The sequence below is a fragment of the Danio rerio genome, chromosome 10 (genome assembly GCF_052040795.2).
Source record: "Danio rerio strain M-AB ecotype USA chromosome 10, GRCz13ab, whole genome shotgun sequence".
In the NCBI taxonomy this organism is placed as follows: domain Eukaryota; kingdom Metazoa; phylum Chordata; class Actinopteri; order Cypriniformes; family Danionidae; genus Danio; species Danio rerio.
This window is the reverse complement of record NC_141030.1, coordinates 6897783-6925205: the sequence shown is the minus strand read 5'-3', so window position 1 is coordinate 6925205 and position 27423 is coordinate 6897783. Positions and strand designations below refer to the sequence as shown.

Sequence of the window (27423 nt, the reverse complement as noted above, 5' to 3'; positions counted from 1 at the left end):
CGCGTGTTGATATAAATTCTGTCTGCATATAAACACAATCAAACCCATCGCAATCTGTTGGTTGAGAGACGAGGCGAGTTTGCAGAGCATTTCTGTGCGGATCCTGAGATTTCTGAATCTGTTCGAGGATTTCTGAGAGAAGACTAATTATAAAGAGCACAACTTCTTTAATCAGTTTTTATTTTAGTTCTTGTTTTCTGATTGTTTCTTTAAACATTTGTTTTGTTTTATTTTCTTATTTTCACTTCGTTTTGTTCTTATTTTTCCTTTAATTTCCTGTTTTAAATAAATTTTCATATTTTATCTGTATTTTCTTGTTTTATTGCAGGTTGGAGGAGATTGTCCATGTCCCACATGGGTGAAGAAAGAGAGGTGAGTGTTTTTAATTTGTCATTAGTTTGTCTTTGGTTTGTCACTGAATGATGCTGTACGATGATTGATTGATATGAAAAAGATCATAGAAGTTAACATGAAACAAAAAAATAATAAAACATGTTTTGATGTTTGTTTTTATTGTTTAAAGCAATTATAATGATGGAAACTGCAGAGTTGCTCAATAAAAACTGCACGTTCCTTCTGAAAGTGTGATAAAAGTGAGCAGTAAAAGTGTTTCTGTGTGTGATTTATATTTAACCTCAAGCCATTCCAGACCCAGGAGTGCTGCTTTCACCCAGACAGCAGCTCTGGACACAGACACACAGGACGGCACCGCTGAGCTTCCTGGATATTTTCTCCTCTGCCTTCACATTTGGCTGATTCTGCATCCACAGACCAGAGGAACAGCAAGAAGAAAAGGCAAAGCAGCAGCCAGCAAACACCGTCCACCTCTTCCCGGAGACCGGCCCAATGCTCTCGCAGAGGTCAGCACAGCTCAAATCTTCCAGATCTTATGGCTCAGTTAGGAAATGATTTGTCATTGAAGACACTGCAGCATGTTTTCTCTTCTCTCTTCATTTCTTGTGCTCTTCTGTGTTGCTGACTTGTAACTGAAGGGCCCGTTGCTGGGGCGAGGTGGATTCGGCTCTGTGTTTGCTGGGGTCCGCAGGTCTGATGGACTACCAGTAAGAGATCTTCGTCCCTCCTTCATTCAGACATGCTTTAGAAATGTTGCTGTCAGTAAATGTCATGTGTCTCCATCAGGCAGGTGTGATTTACTCTGCTTTTTCTGTCTGCAGGTGGACATCAAGTACGTGTCGAAGGACCGGACCCCCGAGACACTAAAAGTTGTATGTTTTGGTGTGAGTCTGTGGTGTTTGATTCAGTCCTGGATATAATGGAGGGTTTGTCCTGCAGGATGGTCGGGGTCGGCTGCCGCTGGAGGTGGCATGAAAGACCCACATCACTTCAGCTCTTGCCTGCCCCAGTGTCCTGCAGCTGCTGGACTGGTTTGACCGTCCCAGACGGTTCGTCTTGATCCTGGAGCGTCCGGCTCCTTGCCAAAATCTCCAGGGCTTCTGTGAGAACTGCTGTCTGGACGAGCGTCTGGCTAAGGAAGTGCTGGTGCAGCTGATTGTGGCACTGAAACACTTCGAGAACCACGGCATTCTGCACCGGGACATCAAGCCAGAGAACCTACTGATCTTCACAGAGTCCCAGGACATCAAGCTGCTGGACTTCAGCTGTGGAGATCTGCTGAAGCGCTCGGCCTACAAATACTTTGCAGGTGGGTTTGAGTTACAGAAGGAAACGTTCTGTTGATGTTTGTGAACGTCTGCTGATCAACTGAAGGGAATTTGTCTGTACTGGAGCATTTGGAGCAGATGTTTGTGGTCTTCTTGTGTCTCTCAGGCACTCCTGCATTCGCTCCTCCTGAGTGGTTTCGCAGACATCGCTACAATGCCACTCCAGCTACAGTCAGGTCAGTAGGAGTGACGCTCTACAACATCCTGTGTGACTGTTTCCCCTTCAGAGGCGCATAGAGGGTCACGTCCAGAAGCAGACTGACCTTTCCTAGGAGCTTGTCAACAGGTAAGAGATTCAGACACATTCAGAGATGGCGTGGCGAGCGAGCAGAAGTGTGTTGTTGTGTGTTTCTGAAGACATGGTTGTGTGTAATAGAGTGCCGTCAGCTGATTCGCTGGTGTCTCAGTGCAGCGCCGGCTGATCGGTCCAGTTTAGATGATCTTGAGTGCCATCCCTGGTTGCACTGAACAGGTGGCCACTGACATTACACTGATCTGAGTCCAGCAGTCTTGGTTCGGCTTGTATTGTCAGGTTCAGTTTAGATAAACGCTTTCAATGACTTGTAGAAGGAGAGCAGGAGTGGCAGAGGAACTGAGGAGAACAGATCCTGATCCTGAACTTCCTCTGCTTCATCTGTGAGGCTCTGTGTGAAGCTGAAGGAGCTGAAGACACACACACACACACACACATCAGATCAGAGTGCTTACTAGTATAGTGTGTTTTTCAAATGAGAACACGCAACGGAACAAATACATCATTCAAGTAAAATAAGCCTCGAGTGATTTGAATAATTAAAAAAGGTTATTTACATCCTGTCCAAGTTTTCTCGTTGTGTTTTCAAAGAAATAAAATAGATTGTATTGCCAATTACCCAAATACTGTGTCTTTACTGTTTTCGTTGAAACATAAGTCTTTAAAGCTACCTTTCATGTCCAGTAAACGGTATGCAGGGATGAGCAAAAATACATTGAAATGTGTTCTAAAATAAAATACAAAACACCTCAATATTACATGCATCAAAATAAACTACAAAATACAGCAGCCACACAGGTATCAAAGTAAAATCCTGTACTCTGAAAATACAAAATACTTTTATAAGGAAGCATGACATTTTTTCGCAAACCTTTTATCTATAGGCATATTTGATCAATCTCTTCACCATTAAACTGACTTACTCTTTCGTTTTAGCAAACTTTTTGTACAAATTTCATACATTTCCTGTCTTGAAGATGATCTGTTTTATCACTGTAAAACCACATCTAATCAGATAATGAGTGGGAATTAAGTACTATATCTCTTTATTGTGTTTCCATCCAGGGTGGCCAGTGAAATTGCAACAATTTGACAAATTTCAATGTTTTAAAAACACTCTTTGAAGTATTGTCGGAATCGCCACTGTAGAACCTATTTGTATGTTGTCTGTCTTGTTTTCTTGGCATCTACATCAGCAATCCACCTAAAACTACAATTATTTGTACAGTAAACTCATTATTCCAAGATGTTTTCAGTTCTTCTTTAACTGGAAGAGTCTGTTTACCATCTTCGTGAACACTAGTCAGGTGCCTCATTAGGAATTGCATAGAAGACATGGTCCCAACAAAAACTGTCATTATCTACCCCAACCAAAAACCATGGATCAATGGTGAAGTTCGAACAGCCCTATCAGTGCGAGCTTCCGCTTATAAATCCAGAAATGCTGAGGAACAAAAACAAGCCAATTACAACCTCAGGAAAACCATCAAAGCAGCAAAACGTCAATACAGAGACAAGGTAGAGGGTCAATTTAAGGGTGCTTTCACATCTGCCTTATTTAGTTTGATTGAATCGCACTAGAGTTCGTTTCCCCTTTTGGTGCGGTTCGTTTGGGCTGGTGAGAATGCAGAAATCGTACTCGAGTGCGCACCAAAAGCGGACTAAATAAGCGTATCGAGACCTGCTTGAAGAGGTGGTCTCGGTACGCTTTCAAACGAAACAAGGAGCGGTTCGTTTGTGGTAAGAATATGATCCGTACTAAAACAGACCCAACCGCAAAAAAGTACTGTGCGTTTTGGACTAATTCAGCTGCCTTAGGCCGATGCGCTGTGCATTATGGGATGTGGAGGAAAAATATTTGTTGACAGCGCTTTACCAACAGAGAGAGAGAGAGGGGGGAAAACATTACCTGATCGATCGTTTGTAATATTTCCGCAAGATGACCATGTCGCAGTTTAGCTAAATTAATTCACGCCTCCTCCTGAAGTGATGTGTGATGCATTAAACATTGTTTTCCAGCCGCGGCTGTGCTTCATTTTCGTAATGTATAGTTCGTCTAAAGCAAGGATACAATCAGCCAGCGCAGTCGTCCCTCCAGAGTAAAAGTTTTTGTTTACCTGCGGGAGTTCATTGGCATTTTCCCGCACGTGAATTCTGACCAATCAATAAGCAGTTTAGGAAATATGTTCAACAACATCTGGCCAATGAGAGATGTGGATTTTGTCAGATGACTGCATTTTGGTTAGTTTCAACTGTTTCGAACCAAAGCCAGCAGTGTGGTGTGAAAACGACCCAAAGACGGCAGAAGATGCAACAATATATCATTTATTACCCTTGGTCTGGACCAAATGAAGCGAACTACAGATGTGAAAGCACCCTAACACCAATAACGCAAGGAGCATGTGGCAGGGACTTAATTACATCACAGACTTTAAAGGTAACAAATCCGCCACTGTTAACATTGCCGCGTCTCTCCCGGACGAGTTCAATTCGTTCTACGCCCGCTTTGAAGCCCAGGACAGCCGCGGCCGAAACCAAAACTGCCAGCACACTCTCTGTTTCTGTCACGGGCGTAACTAGATCTTTCCGTCTCGTGAACATCCGAAAAGCGACGGGCCCAGATGGCATTTCTGGACGTGTACTTAAAGCACGCGCACAACAGCTAGCGGGAGTTTTCATGGACATCTATTTTTTATTTTTTTTAATAATTATTTTTTCGGGGTTTTCACCTTTATTTTAGATAGGTCAGTAGAGAGTATTGACAGGAAAGCATGAGAAGCAGAGAGTGGGGAAGGATCGGCATAGGACCGAGAGGCGGAATCGAGCCCGGGTCGCCGCGAGCACTGGAGTGCATGTGTCGACGCACTGCCCACCACACCACTGGCGCCGACCATGGACATCTTTAACCTCCCGTTTTCTCTGTCATTGGTTCCCACATGCTTTAAGACAGCTACTATTGTGCCCATACCGAAATCAGCTAAAACCACGTGCTTAAATGACTGGCGTCCGATTGCTCTGACACCAATCTTCAGCAAGTGCTTTGAGAAGCTGATTAAAAAGCACATCTGGGGCCTCATGTATCAACGCTGCGTACGCACAAAAACTTTGCGTACGCCAGGTTTCACACTCAGAATCGCTCATGTTTGGATTTACTAACGATGAACTGAACGTGGGAATGTGCGCAGCTCCACGCCAGCCATAAAGCACGTTTTTTGTGCGTGTCTGTTTTATTTCCATTAACGACTCCTAGAGGCAGTTGTGTTAAATTGCTCTCTACAAAGTGTCTTTGAGCCGTGCATTGACAGCTGTATGAGACAGGTTAATCTAGCAGGTTTATAAGATTTCTATACCATACAGTTGACCAGCCAAACATTAAAGCGCAATTTGCAGCGGTCGCCTGTTTTCCCAATGTAATGGGGGCGATCTACTGCTCGCACATTGCCATAAAGGCGCCATCTGAAGATGAATTTGCATACGTGAATCAGAAACCTTTACATTCAATAAATGTGCAAACAAAATATGATGCACAGACTTATTAATGATTCATACTTGTCTTCTTCTTGATAAATAGTTGGCAAAATCTGATATGTAGCGGGGGAAAAAAGGAAAATGAGTTAATCAGACGCTGGATTCGAACCGAGTTCATGCTCGAACGTGTCAAAACATGTTGACATGCGTTTTACGAGCTGCGCCACTTAGACTGTTAAGGCTGCTGCAACATTTTACACATATAAATCACACTATTTCCTGTTTACCCCACTCAGTGCGATGTTCAGACCCAACTGTGTTAACCGCATCAGCTAAACTCTCCCACTCATTTTTTCTTTTGTTATTAATTCCGGTGGACAAACTTGCAAAAAACACAGTTTTTCTTCGGTCTACCTTCGAAAGTTGCACCTCTTATTCACATTCGGTTCAAAGTTTCTCTTTTCGCATGCTTTTGCCATTGCTTTTTCGTTGGGTTTTGCCAAAGTAGAGTCATTAGCATATTCATACGGGGGAGGAGGCAGGGAGGGGTTTTGTGCTCGTGCATGTTGCGCTCAGTTTCACGTTCATTCGGATGTACAAAAGAATATGCGTGAGATTTACAGCTTTGTGCGTACGCAATGTTTAAGTATGATTTCCACGCAAGTCTTCGTACATGAGGCCCCTGCTCTGTCCTGCCCGCTCACACTGACCCTCTGCAATTTGCATACAGAAATAACCGCTCCACTGATGATGCAATTGCTTTCACCTTGCACACTGCTCTGTCTCACCTGGAAAACAAAAACACATAAAGCTCAGCATGGACTAAAGCTCAGCATTCAACACCATGGTGCCTGCCAAGCTGGAGGTGAAGCTCCAGGCTCTGGGTCTTCACAGCTCATTGTGCAACTGGATCCTGGACCTCCTGTCAGGCAGATGCCAGGAGGTCAGAATGAACATTACCTCATCCACACTGATCCTCAACACTGGTGCTCCACAGGGCTGTGTTCTCAGCCCACTCCTGTACACACATGACTGTACAGCAAAACACAGCTCCAACGTCATCGTTAAATTTGCTGATGACACAACGCTGGTGGGCCTAATCACAGATAATGATGAGACGGCCTGCAGAGAGGAGGTGCACACTCTGAAGCAGTGGTGTCAGGAAAACCACCTCTCACTCAACATCTGCAAAACCAAGGAGCTGGTGGTGTATTTTAGGAGAGAGAAGAGAATACACACCCCCATCACCGTCAACGTGACGCCAGTTCCTTTGTTTAATATGATACGCAATAGGCTTCCACATTTGTTGTGGGCTGCATGCTTCACTCTTTCATGTGTCGAGTATTTAGCAATTTATTTAGTTTTCTATTTAGAGCGGATTTTCTTTATTATAGTAGTCATAGTATTTCTTAATCGGTGTAAAGAATAACTGGATGTTTACAAAAACATTTTGATATTGGTAAAGGTGTCTGCAACTTTTGGGAAACACCAAATCACCGTCACTGTCAAAACTTGTTCATGACTGCATGCGGTACAGGTGAATTGGGTAGGCTAAATTGTCCGTAGCGTATGGGTGTGTGTGTGTGTGTGAATGTGTGTGTGGATGTTTCCCAGAGATGGGTTGCGGCTGGAAGGGCATCCGCTGCGTAAAAACTTGCTGGGTAAGTTGGCGGTTCATTCCGCTGTGGTGACCCCGGTTTAATAAAGGGACTAAGCCGACAAGAAAATGAATGAATGAATGACTTCTTCAGTTGTACTGCAGGTTTAACTGAACTTTATTGCATTATAGTCGCTGTTGTACTGTTCAGTTCACTGCAGTTATGTTTTGTTATTTGTTTTTGCAAATAAACTCTTAAAATTCTAATCAGAAAATCACTTTAATCCAAAACACATCCCAGAAAAAGTACAAAATAGTCCTGAAGATGTTGAAGAACAAACCTCTTAAAACACAAGTGCAGTTCAGTTCTTACCACAGCACTGGCATATTACACTACAGCAGCACAAGTGCAGTAAAGACAGAGTTTACTAGTTTTTACTCCAGATTACTGCATCTTATACTGCTGTTGACCTTTATTGAAATGTATTTGTATTGTGTTTATACTTTATTATATTGCAATTGTGCAATTGTACATTATTTTACTGCAGTTATACTTCTATATACTGTTGTTGTACTGCAGTTATTTGTGTAAGGGTTTGTTTAAATGCTCCAGCATATATTAACTGAGAAATTGATATAAACATGGTGAACTCATTTGTGCTGAGCACTGTATGACAATGGATCAGACTATATCTGAGAGATTTAGAATTAACATTTTAGTTTAAGTTTAATGTTTAATGTGGCTCAATGCATTGAAACTGTTTTTAAAAGACCAAACCTAGTGTAACCAGACATCTCTAGTTCATCTGACTCTGTGCTCTAGTGCTCCAGCAACCCCATCCAAGATTGTCAGATGTGCCAGTGGAAGCAAAACTCCAGCAATTGACAGAAGTGAAGAACAAACATTTGGAGAAACCAGACTCAGCCAGGCCAACAAACAGCAGCTTTCCACTGGCCGAATGAAATGAGCAGAGCTGCAGTTTGGCCATGAGAGAGCATCCATTGTTATTATTGCCGGTAAAATAATCATTTGAGATGTCTGTTTTAGATTTGCTCAGTAAAAATATAATTTATAGATATCTTTAATCCCAATTTATACAGTTGAAGTCAGAATTATTAGCCCCCTTTGAATTTTTTTCTTCTTTTTGAAATATTTTTTAAGTGAAGTTTTTAAACTAATTTCGAGAGGAGCACGTGATATAATTGACCGCAGCTGGCCGCCAATCTACACTCATTAGTTAGCCAATCAGATCTATTCCAAATTACTATAAATAGCCTAGCTAGATATTACTCCCTTACCTTCGTTTTCCGAAGAACAAGGACAAACCCTGCTCCTAACAAACTACCGAAACCCTCGACAACAAACAACAAACAACAACAACAACAACAACAACAACGACAACAGCTACAACAACAGCTACAACAACAGCTACAACAACAGCTACAACAACAGCTACAACAACAGCTACAACAACAGCTACAACAACAGCAACAGCTACAACAACAGCTACAACAACAACAACAGCAACAACAACAGCAACAACAACAGCAACAACAGCCTACATCAACAATAACAGCTAACGCTTCAACAACAACAGCTTCAACAACAACAGCTACTACAACAACAGCTACAACAAAACAGCGACAACAACAGAAAGAACTCACAACCTAAACAGAACAATCCAACATCAAAGCCATCAACAAGCAACATGGAAGGAACCAACACACCAGCTCTCCCGGAAACACCAGCCCAAACACAACAACAAACCCAAATAAACACCGAGGCTCCTATCAGAGGCCGAAGACCCATCCGCTCCACAGTCACAAGAACCCATCGCCGCACGCAATCTCCATCTCCAAACCGCAACTTACCGTCTCCCGCTTCATCCTACGCCTCTGCAAGATCTTCATCCATCACATCCAACAAAATGACTGTTTCTGAACTCCGCCAGTCACTCACAAACGCCGGAATTTCCATCCCCACCCGCTGCAATAAATCCGAACTTCTGAAACTGTACGAAGCCATCCCGTCACCAACTCCGCCTCCCCAAGACAGTAGACCAACTCGCTCCCGCCACACCCCCTATCCACAACCCTCCGCTACTCAGCACTCAAGAAACCCCCCTGGACCACCCAAGAAAGCAACCAAGAAAACTAATAAAAAGCAACCTCAAGCTACAGGACAGAAAGCACCTTCTACCAACCAACACACAGTGAATCCACCGGACAATTATGCCACTCCAGGACTTCCCACCCCCCTCCTTTGGCCTCCAGCCCCACAATCCAGCGAAAACTCCAGTCCGACTCTTCAAGCAATTCCCCCGACTCTCAACCCTCCTCAGTTCTCTCTTTCTTCTAATCTCCCTCATTCTTCAACTCAACTTATTCCCAATCTTTCTTCTAATCTCCCTCATTCTTCAACCCAACTTATTCCCACTCAATCCTTTTCTACAAGCTCCAACGCTCTCCCTCTGCCTGCTAATTTTTCATCTACTAATCCCCCCTTTTTTCCCTCTACATCCCTCCAAGCACCCACTTCCATTACTAACCCTCCCCAACAAAATGCTTTCTGTACTAACACATCTTCCGCACGAGCCCCCTTCACCCTAGCCACAGCCACACCCCTTCCCATTCCGCATAACGCTCTAGTCCTGGAACCACCTCAGATCTCCAACACAGTCAGGAACCTCATCCTATCAGGTGCAGACATAGACCTCTCTACACTCCTTTCACCTATTGCACCTCCCTCGGCAGATCGACAGGTGGATTGCGGCGAATTCACCATTACACTTAAATCACCAGTCAGCTGTCAACCTCGCACACTCACAATAGCCGAATTCCACGTAGCTTTCTCACGTTATACAGACACCATCTGCTCTGTCTTTCCCCATAGGAGGCGCGAGCTGAACGACTATATGGCTATCATTTCGGAGCTCGCACTCTCCTATGGGGGAACGCATTTCTATACATATCACAAATTATTTTCAGCAAAATGCGCTATTCGCGTTGCTCAATGGAATCAGTGTTCTTATTGGGGGGCTTTGGACACTGATCTCCATAACAGAGTTTTTCTAGGATGCCGCAATCTTTCCTGCGCGGTCTGCCGCTCAAACCTTCACCCAACCACTTCCTGTCCCTTCATAATCCCCTCCACTGAGAAAGAACTACAAACCCCAAGATCCACTAGTTACGTACCCCGCCCTTCTACCTCTGCTATCCCTGCTCTTCTCCCCCCTCCCTCCTCTCAAAACCCTCCATCATCTCTAGCTTGCAATAACTTTAACGCAGCCAGATGTTTCCGCCACCCTTGCAAATACTTACACATTTGCAGTTACTGCGGTGGCGCTCATGCTCGAGTGGTCTGCCAAGTGTGGAAAGCAAATAAAAAACATAGATCCTATTTGTCGACTCCTGTCAATATTTCTAATCTTTACCATGAATTATGCATGCACCCTGATCCTAACTTTTCTGAATTTCTCATTTCAGGTCTGTCTAATGGATTCCACCCCGGTGTTTCGACTCTTCCTTCCTATAACCTCGCATGTCCTAACCTTCAATCTGCTAACGCTGAACCAGAAGTGGTGGAGCAATTAATAAAGAAAGAGATCGATAATAAATTTATGATCGGTCCCTTTCTTGCCCCCCCGTTTAGCACCTATCGAGTCAGCCCAATTGGAGTAGCGACCAGAAAATTTTCGGGCAAAAAACGGCTAATTATCGACCTGTCTTCTCCCCATAATTCCGCCTATTCAAGTGTCAACAGCATAATTTCACCTGACGAATTCTCTCTGAATTACCACGATATAGACCAAGCCATTTCTTTAATTAAACTCGTCGGACGCGACGCCTGGCTCGCGAAAGTAGACATCACGTCAGCTTTCAAAATTATGCCATTGCATCCCGAGTTCTGGCATCTCTTTGGCATTAATTGGAAATCCCAATTCTACTTTGCAGTCCGTTTAACCTTCGGCTGCAGAAGTAGCCCCAAAATCTTCGACATGCTTTCAGAAGCATTATGCTGGATCCTCGCTAACAATTACGGCATTCCGCACGTAGTCCACCTACTAGATGATTTCCTCATAATTTCCCCTCCAAATTCCCCACCTGCTAAACACCTAGAGATTACCAAAGCAGTGTTTGCCAAACTCGGCATCCCTCTAGCTGAAGAAAAAACCGCCGGCCCCAGCACCTTCATAGAATTCTTAGGCATCAATTTGGACTCTAACAAATTTCAAGCATCTTTACCCAAAGAGAAAGTCGATCGCATCATTTCTCTATCTTCCATATTTTTGGAGAAACAAGAATGTTCTAAACGCGAACTGCTGTCAATATTAGGACATTTAAATTTCGCCATGCGCATCATACCTCAAGGACGCCCGTTCGTCACTCACCTCCTTCAACTCGCAGCATCAGTTCAGAGTCTAGAAGAAAATATATCCTTATCCGATCCATGCCGAAACGAACTCAGCCTCTGGATTTCCTTCCTTAAGTGCTGGAACGGCTGTTCTTTCTTTTATAGTGATTTAATTTCATCCCCCGTAGACATCCATCTTTATACAGACGCTGCACCCTCCATAGGATTTGGCGGTTACTACCAAGGCCGCTGGTTCGCATCCGATTGGCCCCCCCAAATGTTAGAGGTTCCATCACACCAATATTCATCTGCATTATTCGAACTATACCCCATAGTCGTCGCGACCCTATTATGGGGAGATGAATGGTCTGCTTCCAGCATTCTCATTCACTGTGACAATGAAGCCGTCGTTCACTGCATTAATAGAGGGCGCTCTCACTCCCCCGCTCTAATGCCGCTTCTCCGTCGCCTTATTTGGACTTCAGCCAAAAAACAGTTTATTTTAACTGCTGTACATGTTCCTGGTTTTCATAATCAAATTGCTGACTCTCTCTCTCGTCTTCATTTTCAGAAATTCAGAGAATTAGCGCCGGAGGCGGAGCAGCACCCGACGCCCATCCCTCCTTATTCAGAGATGATATTCCAATAAATCATCCCATGCACGATCTGCACCAAGCATCCATATTTCTCATTATGCAAGCGGTGGCTCCAAGAACCTTACAAGCTTATCTCACTGCATGGAAAACATTCAAACATTTCCATTCACTATACAACACTACATTCCCCAATTTCTCCCTACTTACAATCACATCATTTATCACTTACCTTCATTCTCACAAACATATCCAGGCAAACTCGATTAAGAGCTATTTAAGTGGCATTCAGTTTTTTCACAAACTCATGTACGGCTCCAGTTCTGAATCTATCACTAACTCACAAACTAGCCTTCTTATTAAAGGCATTCAGAAGACCCGCCCCCCCCTCCCAGACACAAGGCTACCCATCACACACAACATACTAGCTAAATGCATTTCCACACTCAGGAAAGGCTATTTTTCATTTCATACAGATCATACCCTAGATGCAATGTTTATTCTTGCCTTTTTTGGATTTCTAAGATGTTCTGAATTTACAGTTACATCTAAATTCGATCCCTCTATCCACCCTACTATAGCAGATCTGACCTTGATTGATGAGGAAACAATTGCTTTCCTCATTAAGCAAAGTAAAACAGATCAATCCAGAAAGGGACATTACATCTACATATTCAACATTCCCTCCCCCACAAGCCCATTCCAAACTCTTCTAGCTTACACACACTACAGGAAAACACTAAGTGCAAGTCCCCTAGACCCCCTTTTCATAGACGACACACACCACCCAGTGACACGCTTTTGGTTCCAAAAACACCTTAAATATGTCCTAACCAACTCAGGCTTCCCATCAGAATCATACTCCAGTCACTCATTCAGAATTGGAGCCGCCACTACAGCAGCACACAAAGGGTTATCACAACAACACATACAAACACTAGGAAGGTGGTCTTCTGACGCCTTCAAAACCTACATCCGACTCAGCCACAGTCATCTCAGGGAAGCCCAGAGGACCCTCACCAGCCGTTGCAGTTATCCCAGCGGCCAAAGGCACGAGCCTAGTACAAGGAAAGAACACAACCCAGCTATACCAGCTTCCCGAGGGCAGAGGAACTACCAAGTCTCTCAAGGGCACGGGCATGACCCAGCCATCTAATTTCTTTTCTTCCTTCCAGCTGATTTGCACTCAGCCTTCTCCCCCTTTTCACTCACCCAACTACAGTAAGAGTTCTTTCCCTGCCCAAGCCCCCCCGTCACCCCCGCCCCCCCTGGCCGCTGCCACAGAAGTTTTCACTGCCCACCAACTTTTCTAACTTCTGTAGGACCCCGCCCCCCCCATGGCTCTGGCCCCCGCAGGGGCGTTACCCCGAGCTTCGATTCCCGCAGGAATCATCTCACGGCCCGGCCTTAGCTTTTTATATTATATGTCATTTCAATGACATATAGTATAGCACTATTTATTTTTCTCTTTGTTTGATTTTATTTGTATAAATTCACATCTATATGCACCCACGCATATAAATATGAATTTATATATAGTGCTGTCACCCTCACGCTCTGTTCCCGCAGGAACACCCCCAGAGCACCTATAGCGCCCGTCACCCTCCAGAAAGAGTCTTCACCTTCCCCTCATCTTTCCAGACTCCTACTGGAGCCAGCCAAATAGCTCACCCAGCCCCGAGCTGTGACACTAGCCATGTCACCGACCCTCCCCGGCCCTAGCTTTTATTCATTTATTTCTGTTTATTTCTCACATTTATCTTTTATTTTTTAAATTTATTTATATATATGTATATATATATGCACCCACGCATATAAATATATATTTATATATAGTGCTGTCACCCTCACGCTCTAACTCCCGCGGAGTTAATCCCGAGCACCGGACCCCCGCAGGGGTCATCGCCCAACTGCCATTTCACCCTCCAGCTGGGGCTTCACCGACCATTCCTTTTCCCGACTCCAGCTGGAGATGGCACATACAGCTCTCTCTCCCGCAGGAGAGCCAAGAGCTTCGACTCTCTCAAGAGTCAGTAAAAAACGCCCCCCCCAAGGCCCTAGATTACCCCATTATATATTTATATATCTATATGTTTCATATAAATATATAATTATATATAGTGCTGCCACCTCCCAGCTCAATCTCCGCAAGGAGTGTTCCTCGAGCAAATTACTCCTTTGGAGTCCCCGCCCCCCCCTGCCCCCCTTCACCCCCCTCTCCAGCCGGAGTCCTTCACTCCCCTTCCCTTGTAATGACTCCAGCAGGATTCCCGCCCACCCCATGGCTCTGACCCCCGCAGGGGTCTCCCCGAGTCTCTACTCCAGCAGGAGTATTCACAGCCCAAGCCAACTCTGCTCGGGTTCCCGTAGGAACCTGTGTCACCCTTTGCTCCAAGGAGCCCTCTTTACATTTCCTTTCAAATAACTATATCCAGCAGCCGGATATAGCATTTCAAGCCTTTTGGGGAGTTTCTTCGAATACACGGCTGCTGTCCCGAGCTTCATGCATTTGGGGAGCTCTCGAGAACCACCTGATCTCGTACTCCCCTTACATGCTCTATGGACCTGGCGGGAGCCCTGGGCTCAACTATCTCCGAGCTCAGGGTTCTCTCCCGGGACAGCATGCCAAACCTGCTTACAGTCGTCAAGCAATATCTAAGTGTGAACTCTTGAAGTGAAGTTTTTTAACTAATTTCGAGAGGAGCACGTGATATAATTGACCGCAGCTGGCCGCCAATCTACACTCATTAGTTAGCCAATCAGATCTATTCCAAATTACTATAAATAGCCTAGCTAGATATTACTCCCTTACCTTCGTTTTCCGAAGAAACCCCCCATCCACCCCCTATCTCCTCCTTTCCTCCCTTTAAAAAGGGGAGCTCTCGAGAACCACCTGATCTCGTACTCCCCTTACATGCTCTATGGACCTGGCGGGAGCCCTGGGCTCAACTATCTCCGAGCTCAGGGTTCTCTCCCGGGACAGCATGCCAAACCTGCTTACAGTCGTCAAGCAATATCTAAGTGTGAACTCTTGAAATGATGTTTAACAGAGTAAGGGGATTTTCACAGTATGTCTGATAATATTTTTTCTTCTGGAGAAAGTCTTATCTGTTTTATTTCAGCTAGAATAAGAAAAGTTTTAAATTTTTTAAACACCATTTTTGGGACAAAATACTTTTTTTTTTTTTGATAGTCTACAGAACAAACCATCGTTATACAATACTTGCCTAATTACCCTAACCTGCCTAGCTAACCTAATTAACCTAGCTAAGCCTTTAAATGTCACTTTAAGCTGTATAAAAGTGTCTTGAAAAATATCTAGTCAAATATTACTTACTGTCATCATGGCAAAGATAAAATAAATCAGTTATTAGAAATGAGTTAATAAACTATTATGTTTAGAAATGTGTTGAAGAAATCTTCTCTCCGTTAAACAGAAATTGGGGGAAAAAATAGACAAGCAGTCTAATTATTCAGGGGGGCTAATAATTCTGACTTCCACTGTATATATATTAATGGAATATGATCTTTACCTCTAATGAGTTTCAGTAAAATCACTCATTTTGACTCAGGTAACATTTGACTAGATATCTGACAGTAGTGAGAAAGAAACAAGAACAAGGAGGACGTATAAATCTCTTCATTTATTTTAAGAACTATTGCTCTCCTTATTCCTTTACATTTAAATTGAGGACAGAAATGTATTTAAAAGTTATTGTTGGATACTTCTAAAAGGTGCTGTAATGTAATTGACTGGTGTTTTGTGTTTCTTTCAATAATGATTGAACATGTTTCTCTTTTATCTGTTATTTTTGTAGATTTGGTCTTGGTGTTGCTGGACAATGAAGAACAGACAGGAACTGGACAGCTTGTGATGGCAGAAACTGAGCAGAACAGCTGCTTCTACAAGCGACAGCCCAAATCACACTGAGATCATCATAAGACTGTTCTTCCAGGCCTGAACCCAGAGCTGCTTGTGTTCCCAGTGAGTTTCTATGTTCTAAGTACTATGAGTTTCTTTCTTCTGTTATACACAAAAGAAGATGTTTTGAAAAATGCTGGAAACCTGTAACTATTGACTTCCATTGTGTTTGTTTTCCTACTGTGGACATTAATGGTTACAGGTTTTCAGATTTGTATCTTCTTCAGTGTTCAACAGAGGAAAGAACCTCATCGGTTTGGAAGCACGTGAGTAAATAGTTGAGGGAGAACTCTCTCTTTAATTGAGTAAGGAGTCATTTAGAAAACTCACAGAAATGATGATCAGAGCTTCAGTTTGATTCACAGGATTTTATTTGACTTATTAGCCAACAATACATAGAAGCAGTTCATCACAAAACAATTCAAAGAACAATTCATTACAAAACAATCATGAACACTTCATTATAAAACAATCAGTCTCTCTTATGACAGAACACCAGATTCATTAATGAGGTAGAAAATAGTTGAGCAGATCTTTGATGACACTTTAGAGGAGAAAACTGTGACAGCACTGGAGTTGAAGTTCAGTTCAGTTCAGTTCAGTGTGGTTTAATTGTCACTGCTGAAAGTCCAAACACTGAAGAGCAAATCCATCGATGCGCAGCTCCACAAGTCCCAACCAAGCAAGCCAGCGGCGACAGTGGCGAGGAACAAAACTTCACCAATTGACAAAAGTGAAGGAAAAAACCTCGAGAGAAACCAGGCTCGGTTGGGTACGACCATTTCTCCTGTGGCCAAAGGTCTTGTGCAGAGCTGCGGTCTAGGCACTATTCATTACCATTATTGTCATTAATTACTCAGCTCATGTCCTTAGTTCAAATTCATGTTTAGTTTATATTGAGAACCCAAATTAAAACATTTGAGATGAAATCTGAGAGCTCTCTGACCCTCAAACCGCACGTCCAGAAGAGCGCAGTGCACTGTATGTGTGTCGCACTGCTGACGTTTAACCCAGAGGCCTGCGCGACTTCCTCTCATTTAAACAAAGCGTGGGCACATCTGAGGTAAACGTCAGCAGTGAACACACACACAGTGCAGGACAGAGCTCTCATGGTGTGATGATTTGATTTCATCTCAAATCTTTTCATTTGTTTTCTGAAGATGAGGAAAGGTGTCAGGGGTTTGGAGCTACAGCTGTCATTTTGAAGAGAAACTTCTTAAATGCAGAAAGAAAACCACAAAAATATTAAAACAAAAATAATGAGTTCAGAAGTCCTGTACTGCACTGGATGTGTGTCGCACTGCTGACGGATAACCCAGAGGCCTGCGCGACTTCCTCTCATTTAAACAAAGCGTGGGCACATCTGAGGTAAACGTCAGCAGTGGACACACACACAGTGCAGGACAGAGCTCTCATCAACACACTGACACTGAAAAGTAAGATCTGAGGGGTTTGGAATGACATGAGGGAGTAATTAATAACTGATAATGCTAGTTTAGTGACTTTAATTGTGCTTTCCACTTTCTCACTTTAGTGTTTTCTAAAATGAAGAAAAACAACACAAAGTTATTTAAGCAGTGATATGAAGGGCTGTCAAATAAGACTTGTGATTCTAAAAGAGCAGAAGAGGAAAGAACAGGAATAGCATGAAGGAAAGAAAGACTGAAGATGTAGTTTTGTGCTCGGTGTGTTCCTCTACCTCCTCTTGTTTAACTGCTGCGCAGGATTTGGGGTCGTTGGATTGAACCACCGGTGCTTTTCTAACTGATGTAACTGCAGCCGCTCAAGTGGACAGCGGGCCAAACACTGGGAAAGCAGGTTCTGGCATACTGAAAAGTGACACAGAGAGTGTGAAATATGTATGTAACCATTATATTCAATGCTTTTTTACTCGTGACTGACATATTTTATTCTGTCACTGAGGCTGAGATTGTTCAGAGGTGTCTGCTTACCTGGAGTTAACCTGGGGTGTGTCTCAAGGGATGCAAACATTATTGAATCTTTGTCAGAAAAGGGCAAATCTGCATGCAATATATCGTACAGCACGCTGCCTATTTGCCAAATGTTTGCTGGGTCAGCATAGAATGTGGGCTCCTTGAAAACCTCAGGTGGCGTGATCCCACTGGCTCCTATAAGAGAGACATTTTCAGAATTCAGTCATTTCATAAGACAATACTGTGAGCAAAGAAACTAACACAAAACGCCAACTCACCTCGAAATTCACTGCTGTTGAAAGGCTCGCTGGTAATTGGCCAAGCACAACCAAAGTCGATCAATTTGAGCTGTAATCGGGGTTTCGTCACCAGGATGTTCTCCGTGTGGATATCGCCATGGAAAACTCCACGCTCAGTGCAGAACTTTACAGCTCGGATCAACTGACGAATTAACCGGCGTGCTCGCTTTTCACTAATTCGCCATCTCACTGTGATGTAATCAGCCAAGGTCCGGCTTGACTCTGGGTACTCCAAGACGAGAAGGAAGCTGCTCTCATTCTCAATCCAGTCGTGTAATCCAATGATATTTGGGCATTGCGGAGCATTCATCAACCTAAGCATCATTGCCACTTCCGCAAGCACAGGTGTGGAATGACCATCCTAGAAAGAACAACAGATTTCAAAGATATTACCAGAGCAGAATGAAACAAAGTACAGAAACAAAAACTGGAAAATGTTATTGTTGTGTGAATTATTCAACTTACAATGTTGAGATATTGGTCCTGTTTAAGCTTGGTTATAGACTTCAGGGCAACCTGCGAAAAAAAACAGTCAATTTTTCAAAGTAAGTGGCAAATTAAAGCCAACAAACTATTAATATTTAATAATTAGGAGGAAAATGCTGACTGAATGTAAAAAATAGTTCTCTACCTTTTCACTTTCACGAAGTTTGTGAGATGCCACATACACCTTGCCAAAAGCTCCTTCTCCAATCATGCTGTCTACTTTAAAGTCAGACAGATCAAATCCTGAAACACACAAAAAGAGCAGGGAGATTTACTTGGATTGTCTGGTATGAAACGGATCAAATAAAAGACTAATAAATCCTTTAAATCTGGATTTAATGCAATGAGCTGAAAGCAGTAACTTCTACCAGAATTGCAGGAGTAAATTGATTACTAATTATATTAATTATGAGTTAAAGAAAACAGAAGGAAATGATGACTTACTACGAGTGGGCACAGAAGCCTCTTTAGGCTCTTCAGGCGCTGGGCCTGGCAGACATACTGACTCAGGGTCAGCGGGTTCTGCGATTTCAGGCATAATTTCAGCAGGCACTGCCTCAGGGTCAGCTTCATTCTCCAGCCCTGGCTCAGACTCTGGCCGGAGCTCGGACTCGGCCTCGGACTCGGACTCTGACTCTGACTCTGGCTCTGACTCTGGCTCTGACTCTGACTCTGGCTCTGGCTCTGACTCTGGTTCAGGTTCAGGTTCAGGTTGTGGTGTAAGATGCTGGACTACATCTGTGTCACAGCACAGGAAAGGGCGCGTTGCAGCCTTCCATACTCTCTTGAAGAAAGCAGAGACTCTTTTCCCTTTCCTTCCTTTCTTGGGTTTTTCTAAAATGAAGAAAACAAACAGAAACATCTCCATGAACAGAGCTGCAGCTACTAATTAATACACAACCAACAGCACAACAAATGACACTGTCTGATTTACAAGCTAAAAACAACAAAGCATAAAAATAACAGATGAACCAAATTCAGGATGACTCACCATCAGTCCCATCAATATCAGAGGGGTCTTGAACAGACGGAGGCGACTCAGGACAGGCCGAATCTGCATCCGTCATGTTCTTAATATTGGTGAGGCCATGGACACTGATTGGCTGAGGATCTTCCAAGATCTGGCCTGGCAGACACACCAGCTCAGTGTCAACATGACCTGTGAGGGCCTTTGAGAACTCAGGACGGGCCGGATCTGCTGTTTGCTTGATCCTGGAGGGGCCCGGAACACTCAACGGCTGAGGGTCTTCACAGACCTGGCCTGGCAGCCACACCGGCTCAAGGTCTGCATGTGCTGCGACGGTCCTGGAGGGACCTGGAACAGGCAGATGCTCGCAATCATCGATATCCGACTGTGGTTCAAATGGAGCCACTCTGTTCCGGCCACAGCAAAGGAAAGGGCGCTTCACAGCCTTCCATGCTCTCTTGAAGAAAGCAGAGGCTTTATTCCCTTTCCTCCTTTTCTCTGGATTTTCTGAAATAAAGGAAATGAACAGGGAAATATTAGAAAACTCTTTAACCACAGGTTCAAAATAGACAAACTGCAGTAAATTAGACATATAAAAGACAATAACACAAAACAAACAACAATAATAAATGTACAATTATAATAGAAAATGTTTGAAAACTGAAATTAATTATGTGGAATTGCAAATCATTTCTAAGATGTAAAATGACAAACACAAGCTGACAAATAGTCTGTAAGTCATAAGTCCATATTAGACATCAGGAAAAATCCTAAAAGCAACTATTTAACAAAATTAAACATTTCACTCCTGCTCACACAAAATGCAAACTATTATAAGAACTGACTTTAAGTCAATATTCTGAGTTTTACCAGTTATAGTTTGAGCTATTTAACTATCACCATCACAATGATTAATCAAATTTATGTAGCCTTTTATTTGTTTGTCAGTGGGTGCTACATCTACATCTACATTCTGCCTCAAGCACCACTTCTCCACCACAGAAAAACTAATGAAACTAAATCAACATTGTTCAGCTTTTCATTAGCAATCGTCAAACTCAAAGAGAACAATTCCTCTCGCTCTGGAGCTTCAGTAAGAAATCTGTGAGTAAATTATAACTTAAAACATTTAACAATCAGTCTTAGAAATCCAAATGAAAATAGAAGTCTTGCTCCAGAACTTCAGTCACAGAAACAGAGCTCTAGACATTTATTATTATGGAGGTGAAGTTGGTTTTATATTTGCACATTTGTTCATTTAACAGTTCGTATAAGTTGTTTACCAATATTAAGTCTGAAACTGCATGTAAGTATGACTTCAAATCAACATTAGCACTATTTAACTGACTGTAAACACTGTTATATGATGATAGTCATTGGCTGTTAATATGATTTCCCCATTTAGAATTTGAAACAATATTTTTCTGTTATATTATTAAGGAGAAAGTCAGAATGTGTGAATATAAAACCAACTTTACCTCAATTGTATTAATTCATCCCTGCTTGAACAAATAAAGACTTAAATATAATATTCTCACACAGTTTGCTAAAATATAACAAATATTCCTCCACACCATCAAAAACTAAGAACATTACTGTGCAGAACTACACAAAGGATTTCAATTAAAGTATTATTAAAACGTTTTTTATCAGTAAAGTTAACAAGGCACAATTTCTGTTGAGTGGAAATGAGAAACTTAAAAGCCAGAATGTCAATACATAAAATATCAGCAGGGCTCAAATCACAGAGTCAGAAAATATTCAATATCACGACTACACTACACAATTACAAACATGAGAGGTTGAATATTTGACTCTTAAGTCGGCAATTCGCTTTTATGGCGATATTATATTATTATTATTATATTTTTTATTAAATAAGACGTGAGAATACACTGTTTTTGTAAACTGTCATCTCACCTGTTGGGCTTCTCATCACGGTAGGAGGTGTAGGAGAAGCCATCGTGTCACTTTGATGATTATGGTTGACAAATACTGTCTTAATCAAATTAAGTCGAGTAAAAAACGCAGCTGACGTGTTATTTGCCATTTGAGATGCAAAACAAGTTGCTAAAGTCGATAATCACTGTTCACTCTACTCGTTCGTTTGTCACTCTGAGGAATTTCTGAACTGTGTTCTGTCCTATGACGTAACGGCGTTCTATTTATGACATCATAGGTGAAGTGAGCTACATTGCTTCTTCCAGACCCTTACAACTTCAAGATATTTTTTGTTACTATGACAGTAAAACTGATATCAGAGAACTACATTATTAACTTTTTTATTTTGTATGGAAAATATTTTATTCACAAATAAAAATTCTCCAATTCGCAGCCTTCTTTTTCACATTTTTTTATAGAAATTGATGTTTTTAATAAAACTCCTAGACTAGTTAATAACAAGAAAAGTGATAGATTCTTGGATTATTCTGATAAATGTTTTGGAAATATCACGGATACATAAGTCCTTGTTTCCTCTTGCTGTATTTGTGTTATGTATGTATCTCTGTTTAATTTTATTTATTTATATTTTTCTCTCTTTTGTTTCTCTTTTAATTAAATTTTTTATATGTTTATATATATTTTCCTGATCGGTTATTATCATTATGTTTTTTTGTGTAAAATTGGATTTTGTACGTTTATTATTAAAGTCATTAAAAAAAATACAAATAAAATAAAATCAATGAAGAAAAAAAAATCGGTGAGCAGTGCGGGGTGATCCATAACGGCGCTCTGCTCGGTCAAGTTTTGTTGAGATCCACAACTCAGTTGTTGTTTTTGTCAGATAATAAATTTATAACAAATATTGTGTGACACACACCGTGATAAAAGCTTCAGCAATTATTATCAAATTATACCAGAAATAAACTGCAGCTGTACGAGCAGCACCAGCGAAGATACATTCATTATCTTTTATCAATAAAGTATACAAACCTGAATTAAATGTATTTATCAATAAATTCACAAACATGTATTAAAGTTTTATATCACAGTCAATAATAAGTGGACATTTGTGCTTCACATGTAAAAAGTTGAATAAGAAATATGAAGGGTTGGGCTAAAATAGTCTATAAATTATTAGTCCACAAGAGAAAGAGAAAATGTTTTATTATTTATAGGGAAAATAACAAACTGGACCGCACAAATAACCTCACTAGAAATTGTCCATCTGAATAATAAAACAATAACAACAGTAATAATTATAATAATGTCCTTCCATTTTAATGACTCTCTTGTAAATAAGTCAAATTCACTGATAATGACAATCATTATATAATCGCTAAGATATGATCATTATCAGTGGATTTGACTCGTTATATAAAACACTTTTGGTGCTGGACACTTTTTATTCATGGTTTTGTGGTAAACAGCAGCTGCCATTTAATATTAATTGAACATTTTAATTTGATAATTTCAGTCTAATAAAATATAAAACGAATTAAATGGAATAAAACAATAATAAAATGAAATAAATACTTAAAGGAAAATGTGAACGATGATGATATTATTCTCCATTCATGAAATCTACAGGCATCATAAACTGCTTCCAGAACAGTTATTGGATTATTTTCTGAGGATCATATTTATTATTATTTACGCTAAATTATTGACTATTATATTATATTATTCTATTATTATATCTATTATTATATCTATTATTATATCTTCTCGCGTAAATGTAAGGCCTCTTAAAATTATTCCGGCATTTTATTTAATTTCTTTCTAATTTTATTACAAAATCTTTTAATGCGCTTTTATTTTAATTGCTATAGCAACGCGTGTTGATATAAATTCGGACCAATCAAACCCATCGCAATCTGTTGGTTGAGAGACGAGGCGAGTTTGCAGAGCATTTCTGTGCGGATCCTGAGATTTCTGAATCTGTTCGAGGATTTCTGAGAGAAGACTAATTATAAAGAGCACAACTTCTTTAATCAGTTTTTATTTCAGTTCTTGTTTTCTGATTGTTTCTTTAAACATTTGTTTTTGTTGTATTTTCTCATTTTCACTTTGTTTTTTTCTTATTTTTCCTTTAATTTCCTCTGTTTTTAATAAATTTTCATATTTTATCTGTATTTTCTTGTTTTATTGCAGGTTGGAGGAGATTGTCCATGTCCCACATGGGTGAAGAAAGAGGAGGTGAGTGTTTTTAATTTGTCATTAGTTTGTCATTGGTTTGTCACTGTATGATGCTGTACGATGATTGACTGATATGAAAAATATCATAGAAGTTTACATAAAACAAAAATTATAAAAACATGTTTTAATGTTTGTTTTTATTGTTTAAAGCAATTATAATGATGGAAACTGCAGAGTTGCTCAATAAAAACTGCAAGTTCCTTCTGAAAGTGTGATGAAAGTGAGCAGTAAAAGTGTTTCTGTGTGTGATTCATATTTTAGCTTCAAGCCATTCCAGACCCAGGAGTGCTGCTTTCACCCAGACAGCAGCTCTGGACACAGACACACAGGACAACACCGCTGAGCTTCCTGGATATTTTCTCCTCTGCCTTCACGTTTGACTGATTCTGCATCCACAGACCAGATAAACAGCAAGAGGAAAAGGCAAAGCAGCAGCCAGCAAACACCGTCCACCTCTTCCCGGAGACCGGCCCAATGCTCTCGCAGAGGTCAGCACAGCTCAAATCTTCCAGATCTTCTGGCTCAGTTAGGAAATGATTTGTCATTGAAGACACTGCAGCATGTTTTCTCTTCTCTCTTCATTTCTTGTGCTCTTCTGTGTCGCAGACTTGTACCTGAAGGGCCCGTTGCTGGGGCGAGGTGGATTCGGCTCTGTGTTTGCTGGGGTCCACAGGTCGGATGGACTGCCAGTAAGAGATCTTCTTCCCTCCTTCATTCAGACATGCTTTAGAAATGTTGCTGTCAGTAAATGTCATGTGTCTCCATCAGGCAGGTGTGATTTACTCTGCTTTTTCTGTCTGCAGGTGGACATCAAGTACGTGTCGAATGACCCCCGAGAGACTGAAAGTTGTATGTTTTGGTGTGAATCTGTGGTGTTTGCTGTGTTTGATTCAGTCCTGGATATAATGGAGGGTTTGTCCTGCAGGACGGTCAGGGTCGGCTGCCGCTGGAGGTGGCATTAAAGACCCACATCACTTCAGCTCTTGCCTGCCCCAGTGTCCTGCAGCTGCTGGACTGGTTTGACCGTCCCAGACGGTTCGTCTTGATCCTGGAGCGTCCGGCTCCTTGCCAAAATCTCCAGGGCTTCTGTGAGAACGGCTGTCTGGACGAGCGTCTGGCTAAGGAAGTGCTGGTGCAGCTGATCGTGGCACTGAAACACTTCGAGAACCACGGCATTCTGCACCGGGACATCAAGCCAGAGAACCTACTGATCTTCACAGAGTCCCAGGACATCAAGCTGCTGGACTTCAGCTGTGGAGATCTGCTGAAGCGCTCGGCCTACAAATACTTTGCAGGTGGGTTTGAGTTACATAAGGAAACGTTCTGTTGATGTTTGTGAACGTCTGCTGATCAACTAAAGGGAATTTGTCTGTACTGGAGCATATGGAGCAGATGTTTGTGGTCTTCTTGTGTCTCTCAGGCACTCCTGCATTCGCTCCTCCTGAGTGGTTTAGCAGACATCGCTACAATGCCACTCCAGCTACAGTCAGGTCAGTAGGAGTGACGCTCTACAAAATCCTGTGTGACTGTTTCCCCTTCAGAGGCACATAGAGGGTCACGTCCAGAAGCAGACTGACCTTTCCTAGGAGCTTGTCAACAGGTAAGAGATTCAGACACATTCAGAGATGGCGTGGCGAGCGAGCAGAAGTGTGTTGTTGTGTGTTTCTGAAGACAAGGTTGTGTGTAATAGAGTGCCGTCAGCTGATTCGCTGGTGTCTCAGTGCAGCGCCGGCTGATCGGTCAAGTTTAGATGATCTTGAGCGCCATCCCTGGTTGCACTGAACAGGTGGCCACTGACATTACACTGATCTGAGTCCAGCAGTCTTGGTTCGGCTTGTATTGTCAGGTTCAGTTTAGATAAACGCTTTCAATGACTTGTAGAAGGAGAGCAGGAGTGGCAGAGGAACTGAGGAGAACAGATCCTGATCCTGAACTTCCTCTACTTCATCTGTGAGGCTCTGTGTGAAGCTGAAGGAGCTGAAGACACACACACACACACACACACATCAGATCAGAGTGCTTACTAGTATAGTGTGTTTTTCAAATGAGAACACGCAACGGAACAAATACATCATTCAAGTAAAATAAGCCTCGAGTGATTTGAATAATTAAAAAAGGTTATTTACATCCTGTCCAAGTTTTCTCGTTGTGTTTTCAAAGAGATAAAATAGATTGTATAGCCAATTACCCAAATACTGTCTTTACTGTTTTCGTTGAAACATAAGTCTTTAAAGCTACCTTTCATGTCCAGTAAACAGTATGCAGGGATGAGCAAAAATACATTGAAATGTGTTCTAAAATAAAATACAAAACACCTCAATATTACATGCATCAAAATAAACTACAAAATACAGCAGCCACACAGGTATCAAAGTAAAATCCTGTACTCTGAAAATACAAAATACTTTTATAAGGGAGCATGACATTTTTTCTCAAACCTTTTATCTATAGGCATATTTGATCAATCTCTTCACCATTAAACTGACTTACTCTTTCGTTTTAGCAAACTTTTTGTACAAATTTCATACATTTCCTGTCTTGAAGATGATCTGTTTTATCACTGTAAAACCACATCTAATCAGATAATGAGTGGGAATAAAGTACTATATCTCTTTATTGTGTTTCCATCCAGGGTGGCCAGTGAAATTGCAACAATTTGACAAATTTTAAACTGCACGAGTGTTTCAAAAACACTCTATGAAGTATTGTCGTAATCGCCACTGTAGAACCTATTTGTATGTTGTCTGTCTTGTTTTCTTGGCATCTACATCAGCAATCCACCTAAAACTACAATTATTTGTACAGTAAACTCATTATTCCAAGATGTTTTCAGTTCTTCTTTAACTGGAAGAGTCTGTTTACCATCTTCGTGAACACTAGTCAGGTGCTTCATTAGGAATTGCATAGAAGACATGGTCCCAACAAAAACTGTCATTATCTACCCCAACCAAAAACCATGGATCAATGGTAAAGTTCGAACAGCCCTGTCAGTGCGAGCGTCCGCCTATAAATCCAGAAATGCTGAGGAACAAAAACAAGCAAATTACAACCTCAGGAAAACCATCAAAGCTGCAAAATGTCAATACAGAGACAATGTAGAGGGTCAATTTTACACCAATAATGCAAGGAGCATGTGGCAGGGACTTAATTACATCACAGACTTTAAAGATAACAAATCCGCCTCTGTTAACATTGCCGCGTCTCTCCCGGACGAGCTCAACTCGTTCTACGCCCGCTTTGAAGCCCATGACAGCCGCGGCCGAAACCAAAACTGCCAGCACACTCTCTGTTTCTGTCACGGGCGTAACTAGATCTTTCCGTCGCGTGAACATCCGAAAAGCGACGGGCCCAGATGACATTTCTGGATGTGTACTTAAAGCACGCGCACACCAGCTAGCGGGAGTTTTCATGGACATCTATTTTTTATTTAATAATTATATTTATATAATTTTTTTTTTAATAATTATTTTTTCGGGGTTTTCACCTTTATTTCTGATAGGAGAGTAGAGAGTATTGACAGGAAAGCATGGGGAGCAGAGAGAGGGGAAGGATCGGCATAGGACCGCGAGGCGGAATCGAACCAGGGTCGCTGCGAGCACTGGAGTGCATGTGTCGACGCACTGCCCACTACACCACTGGCACCGACCATGGACATCTTTAACCTCTCGTTTTCTCTGTCTGTGGTTCCCACATGCTTTAAGACAGCTACTATTGTGCCCATACCGAAA

The 27423-nt window shown here is 41.9% G+C and overlaps 4 protein-coding genes across 4 annotated transcripts in view; 2 read left to right on the top strand and 2 right to left on the bottom strand.

Annotated features, from left to right (window-relative positions):
• Positions 1–27423, bottom strand: part of tln1 (talin 1) — a 1269505-nt gene that overhangs the window by 710450 nt on the left and 531632 nt on the right. The gene's annotated exons all lie outside the window — the stretch shown is intronic.
• Positions 355–1919, top strand: LOC141376332 (serine/threonine-protein kinase pim-1-like). Its single transcript, XM_087271547.1, has 5 exons — positions 355–372; positions 993–1061; positions 1176–1186; positions 1365–1663; positions 1789–1919. The coding sequence occupies exons 1-5, from the start codon at positions 355–357 to the stop codon at positions 1917–1919; spliced, it is 528 nt and encodes a 175-aa protein (XP_087127673.1).
• LOC137496557 (serine/threonine-protein kinase pim-3-like) lies at positions 4654–25822 on the top strand. Its single transcript, XM_087270189.1, has 9 exons — positions 4654–8017; positions 15766–15932; positions 23651–23695; positions 23957–24183; positions 24302–24384; positions 24499–24544; positions 24621–24990; positions 25116–25295; positions 25386–25822. The coding sequence occupies exons 5-8, from the start codon at positions 24374–24376 to the stop codon at positions 25244–25246; spliced, it is 558 nt and encodes a 185-aa protein (XP_087126315.1). The 5' UTR covers positions 4654–8017; positions 15766–15932; positions 23651–23695; positions 23957–24183; positions 24302–24373; the 3' UTR covers positions 25247–25295; positions 25386–25822.
• On the bottom strand, positions 16218–21746 carry LOC100536098 (uncharacterized). Its single transcript, XM_087270126.1, has 9 exons — positions 21476–21746; positions 19580–20062; positions 19033–19422; positions 18734–18831; positions 18568–18618; positions 18082–18463; positions 17822–17998; positions 17569–17698; positions 16218–17409 (listed from the first exon to the last, which is right to left on the bottom strand). Exons 1-9 carry the CDS (start codon positions 21603–21605, stop codon positions 17400–17402), a joined length of 1851 nt encoding a protein of 616 aa, XP_087126252.1. The 5' UTR covers positions 21606–21746; the 3' UTR covers positions 16218–17399.